Source organism: Oncorhynchus keta, chromosome 22 (genome assembly GCF_023373465.1).
Source record: "Oncorhynchus keta strain PuntledgeMale-10-30-2019 chromosome 22, Oket_V2, whole genome shotgun sequence".
NCBI classification, from domain to species: domain Eukaryota; kingdom Metazoa; phylum Chordata; class Actinopteri; order Salmoniformes; family Salmonidae; genus Oncorhynchus; species Oncorhynchus keta.
In genome coordinates, this window is record NC_068442.1 from 36,336,222 (window position 1) to 36,348,982 (window position 12,761).

At 44.5% G+C, this 12,761-nt stretch overlaps 1 protein-coding gene across 3 annotated transcripts in view; it reads right to left on the reverse strand.

The window, feature by feature from the left end:
- The window catches only part of fbn2b (fibrillin 2b), a 143,132-nt gene extending 139,588 nt beyond the window's left edge, over positions 1–3,544 (reverse strand). For 2 of the 3 annotated variants that reach the window (XM_052475118.1, XM_052475116.1), the window contains exons 1-2: positions 3,403–3,544; positions 1,355–1,695 (exon numbers count right to left, since the gene is read on the reverse strand). In XM_052475118.1, coding sequence (XP_052331078.1) covers positions 1,355–1,533 — 179 coding nt within the window. In that variant the 5' untranslated portion in view covers positions 1,534–1,695; positions 3,403–3,544. Of the gene's footprint in view, positions 1–1,354; positions 1,696–3,136; positions 3,308–3,402 lie in introns of those variants that run through there. The other variant, XM_052475117.1, reaches the window with a different exon arrangement.
- Between the last annotated feature and the right edge of the window lie 9,217 nt (positions 3,545–12,761).

Here is a 12,761-nt window from a genome sequence, read left to right on the forward strand (position 1 = left end):
ACCAGCAACCTTTCAGTTACTGGCCCAACGCTAACCACTCGGCTACCTGTCACCCCATGTCTGCACTGTAACTGAATACTATTTAATTCCAAGAAGGCCTAGCTTTCTCTCTCTCACTCCTCCTCTCTCTTTTTCTCTGTTGCCATGCGTTCTGTTGCTTTGTCACCTGCGGCAGTGAAACAAATGTCCCTTGTCATGCCCCCAGAGCGATCACAATACCTCATTTCCTGCGTTGGGGCGCAGGGGAGCCATAAACTGGGACAGATGAGAGACTGATTGGAATAACTGATAATGTCATTCAAGACTAGTCCCAACAAAACATCCTTTGTTTTTCCGAAAGGGGGAAATATACAGTAAAAGCTTTGCCTTGCTCCATTGACACACATCCCACCCAGTCCCTGGGGTTACGGGGAGACGGTGGGGGTGATGATGAAGGAGGGAGGAGAGGAGGGGGGTTACGGGGAGACGGTGGGGGTGATGATGAAGGAGGGAGGAGAGGAGGGGGGTTCTGGGGAGACGGTGGGGGTGATGATGAAGGAGGGAGGAGAGGAGGGGGGTTCTGTGGTTTCTATGATCCACCCCAATGGAAAACATGAACAGCCCCGCCTTAGCAAATTCCCAATTTACTGCCCTTTTACCCCTACTCTGAGTGATTACCTCCGCTCAAAACATTGTTGCCAATAAACTTTCCCCTGCAGTCTTCAGCTATGTGTTCTCTAGCTAATACACTTAACAGAATGCCTGCTTGCTTAGATTTGGCTCATTGCATTCACTCAACAAAGTTTCATTATTGGTCCTACCCCTTGACCTAGACTCTCCCATGAAAATGCCAATTTTCTGTAAATACTCAAGGATCTCTCAGTTTTGCAAGCAACCTTTTAGCTTCGAACATGTGCTGTCTTTGGGAGAACAATGATGTATTCAGCATTATTTGGTTGTACTAAGACTATGTTGGCTTTAGCCCAGGAAGCACAGCAGTGGAAGAGGAAGTTGCCAAGACAGCTCAGGTGGGAAAGCCATCCAAATTGTCCAACTGTCCACATTCTAAGCCTAATCTATTTCCTAATCATATAACCATGTTTCAGTGGATCATTATGGATAAACTCAAAGACAGACAACCCCCACAAGCGCACATCCTTTCTTCAAAATCAATCAAAATCAAGACATTTTTTTATATATTTTTTTATTTGACCTTTATTTAACTAGGCAAGTCAGTTAAGAACAAATTATTATTTACAATAACGGCCTACCCCGGCCAAACCCTGCCCTAACCCGGACGACGCTGGGCCAATTGTGCGCCGCCCTATGGTTGCTGTCCTGGCTTTAATACTCAGCAAACAGCCAAACTCCTTACCCTCTGAGTGTCTCCTGTCCTCTTCTGCGAACCCTCTGCACCTCCCTCTCGTCCACCTTTCCTGTGAAGCGGCTGGCTTGGTACCCTCCGTCTCCCGCCTGGCCGTACGCAGTGTGGACCGAGGCCAAGCACACGGCCGCCCATCCCAACAGCACCCGGGCCAGCTTCCCTGCTCCCATTGGCTACTTTGTGTGGCTCTGCGTAGCTCTGCTGCTGAAGACCACTGGATGATGTCACTTCCTCTTACTCTTTGTTGATGTCACCTGAGGTGAGCTACACACACACACACACACGTCTGTGTGGACCTGTCCCAGTCCCTGTGTGCACTTCAGGGTTGGGGGCTGGTGGGGGGCAGACAGGAACATACATCAGGGCTTTTGGCTTCCAGCAGACATGTGCAAGTTCACCATCTTAACACAAGAGTATTGGTCAAAAGTTATTGGTACTTAGGGTGGAATGTGTGCTGTTTCAAGTCTGCAGAAAAAGTAATGGATTGCTGTGCCAAATGACAGTGAAATGTATTTTTAAATGCTGATGTCATTGCTAAAAAATCAACCATTTTATTTAGAAACCCCCCTACAAACTACCCCAACCCTCTTTCTCTCTCCCTTAATTGGGAAAATCTTCAGTTATTCTTTCAGGGGGAGAACTAAACCCAGTGTTTAACATATAATTTCACCGGTATCTGGATTTCAAAGTCTAATTCATTTCTAATTACTTACCTGCAAGTCCACTTTTACAGGTTGGTCCTGGCTGCATTAAAGCATATTACCTTAAAAAACGATCAAGTCTAATTGGACAGCCATTGGTTTTTATTATTTCTCATTAAAAGTCAGCTTAAAGACTAAATGATTGGCCCCCAGTGATATATAACCACCGTTTAACCCACATCAGGGGGTTACAGAGAAGGAAGGAAAGATTGGCCATTTTCTCCTCAATAGTTGGTTATTACGCAAAACATGGGATAGAAAAATAGCCTTCATCACTGACTTCAATAAAATGTAATGAAAGATGAGTGATAAATGACCGGTAACGATACTCCTCCGCATTCCCTCACTCCACCCCGCTCTCTTTCTTTCGATCTGTCTTTCACTCTCTCGACACAAACACTTTAAATTGCTTTACATATAATATGTTGAAATGTCAAAGCAGGAAGTGATTACAAAAATGACCGTAGGCATGTGAATATGCAATATTATTCATAATTTGTTCTAATATTTGAAATCATACATATAAAGTGTTTTCCCCTCTTTCACAAATGTGATAGGTTACGACAACCTCAGTGGTAAAACGTTTGGTGGCTTCATTTACAGTAGGCAATGCGGAGGAGTTCACCGGATCAATCCGCGAGACCGAACAAAGAAATGCCTGATCAATTACAGTACATACTGCAGTATATATAGCCTTTTTGTTGACTCAAATGTCAAATGACCAGTAAGTTATTTACACTGCAAAAAAGACAGATTCAAAACTTAAATCAGCTAATCAACTGTTCTTGCCTTTGTCTTACTTCTGAAAAACGTTTAATTAATTAAAGGACAAGATAAAACTACAATGAACAGTGAAATTAATGAACTTCTAAATATCTGAGGGGCACAACATTTGGGCACTATCATGCAGACATTTTGTCAGCAACTTTTTTTATTGAACAAAAATTGAAACATGATATCGAAGTGGACCACAAAGGTATCGTCTCTTGAAGCAAAGTTGCAAAGTAACAAACTCACCACCTTGGTAATATAACCAACCCCACAGCATACCAATTATACTCCCAAAACATACCTCGGCTCGTAGGCAGGCTACTGAATACTTATCAACCACGGAAAAAATGCCGGCAAAACAGATGTTGCAGCTTTGCCTAAAATAATCCTCACCGAAACAGTTTTGACAATTTCTTTCAACCATTCACAACTGAAAAGGCAGGTCAATGCGCATTACTTTTCTTATATAACACAAGCATAACATTCTCAACTCGGGTAAAAAAAAAAGTCCTATGACAATAGTGAATAATTGATAACCAGTGTCATAAATCAATAATAGCACAATACCTTATAATTGTTGCAGTGCCTTGAAGTCGAAGAGCCGCGATATGTGCCTCGAAATGGGATATTGAACTATAGCCTTTGAGAAAAAGAGAAAAGTTAGGGAATTGCACTGATTGGAAGAGAGGAGGTGCTTTTTTAAGACACGCAGAGAGGGGGGTTACTAACGGACCACAGGACAAACCCACATTCCATAAGACTCTGTTATAAAGTGGGCAAGTATTTAGCCAGACCTCTAACATGACCTATTTCCCAGCTACTTTCCTTTATAGCTGTGTAATGAAGACGAGTCTAATTAAGCAAATGATCAGTTAGACTAAAGCAATTAGTCAACTAATAATCCTCAATCGATGGAAATATGTAACACAAACTAACCTTGCCAATAGGATAGAATTCCATCATTACCCCCACAAAAGGTTGTTATAGTTCTATAGTTTTTGACGAATTATCACATGGAAGTGATCTGTGGACCTTTGCAATCATATTGAATAAGATCTTTTGTCTTTAAATTTTGGTCAGTGAACACACCCTGTCATTTATCACAGGCAATTTAGTATGTTTACGTTAAAACCAAACTTAAAGGACACGTTATTGCTATATTGTCTGTATATTTTATGAAAGTTTTGCGCATGCTATTCAGATAGCTCTTGTATTTATTGCAGTAGCCCACAGGGCAGGGGCGCAACTTTCACTGGGGACATTCTGAAATTGCATTTTTGTCCAGTTTTATCATTGGAATGTGATACAAAACCAGGCAAAGATGTGCTTTAGGACCATGCGGGCGCCTCGTAGCGGTCGGGTAGGCATTATGTCCCCCCCACCTCTACCAATCAAAGTTGGCCCTTGGCACATCGTATTGATTGACAAATCTTTATGCAATGTTGTTAATGTTGATAGAAAATAGATCAAATGAACTGGTGGCCTATTGAGCAGCTGAGCACATCCCAAGTGTTGGGATACCCCGTTTGTCTAAGGAAACAAGTTTGGAAAACACAGCAAGCAGTGTTTGTCAGGACTGCCCTAAAATAGTCTCCTCGCCACTCACAATTCTGTAAGGAAGTTGTAAATACTGGTCTTTTTACAACAATGCACAAAAATGCTGAAAACTCACATAATACTGTAATTAGGGAGTAACACGTCAATGGAGTTATGAGTTTTGAGAACAAAAGACAGTGATATAATGAGTGAAAAGGTAAAATGTCAGTACTCCTGACATACAAATCATTTACATTTCCTTTTGTTCTGTTGGGATCGTTGACATTTAGATTGTGGGTGTTTCCCTACAAACTAAATTAATGAACACTCCCAAGCCTTCATAGAGAAATCAGTGTTCAGGCCAACTGGCATGGCCACGCTCTAAAGGTAATAAAACTAATTAGGAAAATTTGTATGAAATCATGTTTTAGCACTCTCTCACACACTTTTGTAGACACACGCACGTGAACACACACACTTTCGCAGATGCACAAACTCTGACACACACACACATCTGCATGTTTAAGCCAATTATCATGGCACTCCATTCTCACATTGAATAACACAGCCGGCTTAGCCTTGAACATGCAGCATTTGAGTGACTGGGAGGATTTGTGATGTGCTTAGTTTGGAGTCCTCTGGGGTCTTTGAGTGGCTATCTTACACAGTGTGTGATGGGAAGAAAGACTGAACACCCCCAATGACTGTCTTCCAGCCCTCTCCACCCTTATGGAAAAACCACATGAATTTCACATGATCACATGTGATATTATGTAAAGTTAATGTGATAACATGTAACAACATCTAAAGCAACATGTGATAACATGAAACCACATGTGATCACGTGAAATGGTCAAAATACGTGAAACTTCACATGAAAAGTGAAATCATGTGTTTTTTCTGTAAAGGTACCCCCCCCAATCCGCTAAACAGAACCACATGTCCTCATGTATTCTGGGGCCGAGTGAAAGCAACACTGTCTGTATGGATTGTACAGCAGGAACCCAGGGAAATACATTAACTAGCCCCCCTACCTCTTTCTCTTTCTCCCCTTCGCTCACTACTCTCAACACACTCATTGCTGGGCGTATGTCTACATATGGAGAATATAGAACGCTCACAGAACACGCTACCGCCCTGAACCAAAACCACCCAGGTACAGTATGGTGATGACATCACTGCTATTATCCAGATAGACCAGTTTATTAAACTAGTGGAGCAGTGGATGTTTTGTTCATCTGGTGTTCTCTTTACACAGTAGTGCTTTAGATACAGTATGTTCATCTGGTGTTCTCTTTACACAGTAGTGCTTTAGATACAGTATGTTCATCTGGTGTTCTCTTTACACAGTAGTGCTTTAGATACAGTATGTTCATCTGGTGTTCTCTTTACACAGTAGTGCTTTAGATACAGTATGTTCATCTGGTGTTCTCTTTACACAGTAGTGCTTTATGCTTTAGATACAGTATGTTCATCTGGTGTTCTCTTTACACAGTAGTGCTTTATGCTTTAGATACAGTATGTTCATCTGGTGTTCTCTTTACACAGTAGTGCTTTATGCTTTAGATACAGTATGTTCATCTGGTGTTCCCTTTACACAGTAGTGCTTTATGCTTTAGATACAGTATGTTCATCTGGTGTTCTCTTTACACAGTAGTGCTTTATGCTTTAGATACAGTATGTTCATCTGGTGTTCTCTTTACACAGTAGTGCTTTAGATACAGTATGTTCATCTGGTGTTCTCTTTACACAGTAGTGCTTTATGCTTTAGATACAGTATGTTCATCTGGTGTTCTCTTTACACAGTAGTGCTTTATGCTTTAGATACAGTATGTTCATCTGGTGTTCTCTTTACACAGTAGTGCTTTATGCTTTAGATACAGTATGTTCATCTGGTGTTCTCTTTACACAGTAGTGCTTTAGATACAGTATGTTCATCTGGTGTTCTCTTTACATTTACATTTACATTTAAGTCATTTAGCAGACGCTCTTATCCAGAGCGACTTACAAATTGGTGCATTCACCTTATGACATCCAGTGGAACAGCCACTTTACAATAGTGCATCTAAATCTTTTAAGGTGGGGGGGGGTGAGAAGGATGACTTATCCTATCCTAGGTATTCCTTAAAGAGGTGGGGTTTCAGTTGTCTCCGGAAGGTGGTGATTGACTCCGCTGTCCTGGCGTCGTGAGGGAGTTTGTTCCACCATTGGGGGGCCAGAGCAGCGAACAGTTTTGACTGGGCTGAGCGGGAACTGTACTTCCTCAGTGGTAGGGAGGCGAGCAGGCCAGAGGTGGATGAACGCAGTGCCCTTGTTTGGGTGTAGGGCCTGATCAGAGCCTGGAGGTACTGAGGTGCCGTTCCCCTCACAGCTCCGTAGGCAAGCACCATGGTCTTGTAGCGGATGCGAGCTTCAACTGGAAGCCAGTGGAGAGAGCGGAGGAGCGGGGTGACGTGAGAGAACTTGGGAAGGTTGAACACCAGACGGGCTGCGGCGTTCTGGATGAGTTGTAGGGGTTTAATGGCACAGGCAGGGAGCCCAGCCAACAGCGAGTTGCAGTAATCCAGACGGGAGATGACAAGTGCCTGGATTAGGACCTGCGCCGCTTCCTGTGTGAGGCAGGGTCGTACTCTGCGGATGTTGTAGAGCATGAACCTACAGGAACGGGCCACCGCCTTGATGTTAGTTGAGAACGACAGGGTGTTGTCCAGGATCACGCCAAGGTTCTTAGCGCTCTGGGAGGAGGACACAATGGAGTTGTCAACCGTGATGGCGAGATCATGGAACGGGCAGTCCTTCCCCGGGAGGAAGAGCAGCTCCGTCTTGCCGAGGTTCAGCTTGAGGTGGTGATCCGTCATCCACACTGATATGTCTACCAGACATGCAGAGATGCGATTCGCCACCTGGTCATCAGAAGGGGGAAAGGAGAAGATTAATTGTGTGTCGTCTGCATAGCAATGATAGGAAAGACCATGTGAGGTTATGACAGAGCCAAGTGACTTGGTGTATAGCGAGAGCCCTGGGGGACACCAGTGGTGAGAGCGCGTGGTGAGGAGATAGATTCTCGCCACGCCACCTGGTAGGAGCGACCTGTCAGGTAGGACGCAATCCAAGCGTGGGCCGCGCCGGAGATGCCCAGCTCGGAGAGGGTGGAGAGGAGGATCTGATGGTTCACAGTATCGAAGGCAGCCGATAGGTCTAGAAGGATGAGAGCAGAGGTGAGAGAGTTAGCTTTAGCAGTGCGGAGCGCCTCCGTGATACAGAGAAGAGCAGTCTCAGTTGAATGACTAGTCTTGAAACCTGACTGATTTGGATCAAGAAGGTCATTCTGAGAGAGATAGCGGGAGAGCTGGCCAAGGATGGCACGTTCAAGAGTTTTGGAGAGAAAAGAAAGAAGGGATACTGGTCTGTAGTTGTTGACATCGGAGGGATCGAGTGTAGGTTTTTTCAGAAGGGGTGCAACTCTCGCTCTCTTGAAGACGGAAGGGACGTAGCCAGCGGTCAGGGATGAGTTGATGAGCGAGGTGAGGTAAGGGAGAAGGTCTCCGGAAATGGTCTGGAGAAGAGAGGAGGGGATAGGGTCAAGCGGGCAGGTTGTTGGGCGGCCGGCCGTCACAAGACGCGAGATTTCATCTGGAGAGAGAGGGGAGAAAGAGGTCAGAGCACAGGGTAGGGCAGTGTGAGCAGAACCAGCGGTGTCGTTTGACTTAGCAAACGAGGATCGGATGTCGTCGACCTTCTTTTCAAAATGGTTGACGAAGTCATCTGCAGAGAGGGAGGAGGGGGGGGGGGAGGAGGATTCAGGAGGGAGGAGAAGGTGGCAAAGAGCTTCCTAGGGTTAGAGACAGATGCTTGGAATTTAGAGTGGTAGAAAGTGGCTTTAGCAGCAGAGACAGAGGAGGAAAATGTAGAGAGGAGGGAGTGAAAGGATGCCAGGTCCGCAGGGAGGCGAGTTTTCCTCCATTTCCGCTCGGCTGCCCGGAGCCCTGTTCTGTGAGCTCGCAATGAGTCGTCGAGCCACGGAGCGGGAGGGGAGGACCGAGCCGGCCTGGAGGATAGGGGACATAGAGAGTCAAAGGATGCAGAAAGGGAGGAGAGGAGGGTTGAGGAGGCAGAATCAGGAGATAGGTTGGAGAAGGTTTGAGCAGAGGGAAGAGATGATAGGATGGAAGAGGAGAGAGTAGCGGGGGAGAGAGAGCGAAGGTTGGGACGGCGCGATACCATCCGAGTAGGGGCAGTGTGGGAAGTGTTGGATGAGAGCGAGAGGGAAAAGGATACAAGGTAGTGGTCGGAGACTTGGAGGGGAGTTGCAATGAGGAGTGCTTTAGAGACAGTATGGTCATCTGGACTGAGGTGTGATAGATGCATTATTATCTTGCCACAGGGCACATTTTTATAGATTGTGCATGGTCAGCATTAAATATTGTTATTGCATGTTTAAGTATGCTATTAGAAGCGCTGCACGTCAGTTTTAAAAGGACTCTTGTGAGATGCCATGCCCCATAAAAAAAGAAAAATCTATTTGTCTAACATCTTCCAGACTTGGAATGAGCAGGAATACAGCCGGTGGTGTAGTACAGTGAGCATTGGGGCTGGTGTCCTTCCCAGAGATCTCTGTATATGAGGAATGACAAGTGTTACAGAACCCAGACGAGGACCCCTTTGGTGCCCATATGGGCCAAGCCAGTCCCCTTTCGGCACTCCCATCCAGTTCCTCATGAGAAGACTTCTAGGGATGTCACTTTTCATTTTCTGTGTTGTGTGTCAGCAGGGGCGGACTGGCCATCTGGCATTTCGGGCAAATGTCAGATGGGCCGGCCCATTTTTAGCACAGTGGGCCTGTCTAACTTGGGTTTTTTGTGCAAAATGATAATTATCTGGCTAATAATTGGGACCTGAAGGGAAAAAAATGGTCCATTGTGAGGGCCGCAAGGAAGGTAAATGGGCCGTTGTGTTAGAAATGCCAAGGCAGCTTTTTGGATCCCAGTCTGTCCTTGTTTGTCGGAGAGGAGAGGGACGGTGGTAGATGGGTTGGAGGAATAAATATAGTGGACAGATTCTTGATCCCATGCCCAGGTTGTTCCTTCCTGGTGCTGTCTGAACCTTGTGAAAACACCAGGGGCCTGGATCTTAGAGGACGGCCCTGGAACAGGGAGATACATCACTCAGACAAACCAGCTCACTGACAGGCCCACAGCAGGGATAAATAGCGTACATTACTCATCCTGCTCATAGTAATGAATCAAAATGCCACATCCTATATGGGCCAGATAATTTTGGAAAGAAATGTCTGGATAAATCCATAGTTTGGTTCGGGGGGAGGGAAAGCGGAACAGTAGAAGCCCTGATTTCTGATTTTATTAGGATCCCCTTTAGCCGATGCCAATGGCGACAGCTAACCTTACTGGGGTCCAACACAATAAAAAAGAAATTTGAGAAAAAAAGGCTTTACAATTTACATACATTAAAAAACTACAACTAAATACACTCACATTTACACACATTTAACAAAAGAAACAATACAACTAAATAATAATAACATATGGGTGTGTTAGAGTGTGTGTGTGTGCATATATCAGTTACACATACATATCAGTACATACACACAAGTAGGTCACATGGGGGAGAGGTGTTGTGCTGTGAGGTGTTGCTTTATTTGTTTTTTGAAAGGAGTTCCATGCAATAATAATAATATATGCCATTTAGCAGACGCTTTTATCCAAAGCGACTTACAGTCATGTGTGCATACATTCTACGTATGGGTGGTCCCGGGAATCGAACCCACTACCCTGGCGTTACAAGCGCCATGCTCTACCAACTGAGCTACAGAAGGACCACAAGTTCATCATAACTGACTTAATCTGTAGCCTAAAAAAACGGCATGGTTTCCTGAGTTGTAGTGAGAGGACCACACACCATATCATCGCGTGACTCCAAGTACACTACCATATGATGGTTATTGTAGCAATATTTGTGCATAAAGACGTGTCCACCGCCATTTCTCACATAATCAATTTTAACGACACAAAAAGATCCCACCATGTCGAACGAACAAAATCTCTGTCGGTTTACTTTGTCTACATTACTCATCTCATATGTATATACTGTACTCGATACCATCTACTGTATGCTGCCCTGTACCATCACTCATTCATATATCCTTATGTACATATTCTTTATCCCCTTACACTGTGTATAAGACAGTAGTTTTGGAATTGTTAGTTAGATTACTTGTTGGTTATCACTGCATTGTCGGAACTAGAAGCACAAGCATTTCGCAACACTCACATTAACATCTGCTAACCACGTGTATGTGACAAATACAATTTGATTTGATTTGATTTGATTTTCATTTATAAAATTGTACCGAAACTTCCTGTTTCCATCACAGCTATGGTGTTTGTTTGTTTGTTTTAAATGGTGTGACTTAACTCGTGGAAACGTACTCATTAAAGCAGCTATCAGCAGGACAAAGAAAAGGTGACTGGGATGAATGTGATGAGATGGCCCCTAGTAATTTTTATTTCTATCATCTTCGATCATGAAACGAATGAAATTCCAATGTAATCCGGACTTTAATGTCTGAAGTGTGTATTTCACTGTTCATATGCATTGTGTTCATTCTGAGAAAACAAAGGGTTCCAAAATGGTTCTTTGGCTGTCCCCATAGAAGAACCCTTTTTGGTTCCATCATAGAACCGTTTTGGGCTCCGTGTAGAAACCTCTGTGGAAGGGTCCGACATGGAACGCAATAAGGTTCTATGATGGAACACAAAGTGTTCTATGATGGAACCAGAAAGGGTCCCCCCTGATATCAAAAAGGGTTGTTCAAGGGTTCTTCTATGGGGACAGCCGAATAACCACTTCGCGTTCTAGATATTTAAAGAGTATACATTATCGTGTGATATCCGACCTTGTAACTGTTTGAGTGAAGCCTGTTTGGGTTATGTAGGGGTCCCCCAAATGTCGGGGTTATGTCCAATACTTCATTTTTTTCTGATACAGTCATTTCACCGTGAATGGTCAAACAAATCAAATCCAAATCAAATCAAATTTTATTTGTTGAAGAGGCGCTGCTGCGCCTTCTTCACAACGCTGTCAGTGTGAGTGGACCAATTCAGTTTGTCTGTGATGTGTATGCCGAGGAACTTAAAACTTGCTACCCTCTCTACTACTGTTCCATCGATGTGGATAGGGGGGTGTTCCCTCTGCTGTTTCCTGAAGTCCACAATCATCTCCTTAGTTTTGTTGACGTTGAGTGTGAGGTTATTTTCCTGACACCACACTCCGAGGGCCCTCACCTCCTCCCTGTAGGCCGTCTCGTCGTTGTTGGTAATCAAGCAGTCGTGGGTGAACAGGGAGTACAGGAGAGGGCTCAGAACGCACCCTTGTGGGGCCCCCGTGTTGAGGATCAGCGGGGAGGAGATGTTGTTGCCTACCCTCACCACCTGGGGGCGGCCCGTCAGGAAGTCCAGTACCCAGTTGCACAGGGCGGGGTCGAGACCCAGGGTCTCGAGCTTGATGACGAGCTTGGAGGGTACTATGGTGTTGAATGCCGAGCTGTAGTCGATGAACAGCATTCTCACATAGGTATTCCTCTTGTCCAGGTGGGTTAGGGCAGTGTGCAGTGTGGTTGAGATTGCGTCGTCTGTGGACCTATTTGGGCGGTAAGCAAATTGGAGTGGGTCTAGGGTGTCAGGTAGGGTGGAGGTGATATGGTCCTTGACTAGTCTCTCAAAGCAATTCATGATGACGGAAGTGAGTGCTACGGGGCGGTAGTCGTTTAGCTCAGTTACCTTAGCTTTCTTGGGAACAGGAACAATGGTGGCCCTCTTGAAGCATGTGGGAACAGCAGACTGGTATAGGGATTGATCATTGCTCTGTGTAATACTGTACGTTTCCTTGAGTTTGTTCTGGACCTGGGGACTGTGAAAAGACCCCTGGTGGCATGTCTGGTGGGGTATATCCAATTTGTAAGTCGCTCTGGATAAGAGCGTCTGCTAAATGACTTAAATGTAATGTAATGTAATGTATGTGTGTGTGTGTGTGTCAGTACTGTGTGTAAGTTGACTATGCAAACAACTTTTCAACACTATCAAAGGCTATCAAAGTTCTGATAGGCACTGCATAAATGTCAGAAAGGATTGGTGAAGATTTCCTTTGACATGTGATAGCTGTATATGCTCTGATGTTTCAGCAGAGCAAGTGTTGGATGTATGTTGGATAATGTTAATGTATGTAATGTATGTTGGGTCTTTCAGTATTTTATTTGATTTATTTCACCTTTATTTAACCAGGTAGGCAAGTTGAGAACAGGTTCTCATTTGCAACTGCGACCTGGCCAAGATAAAGCATAGCAATTCGACACATACAACAACACAGAGTTACAC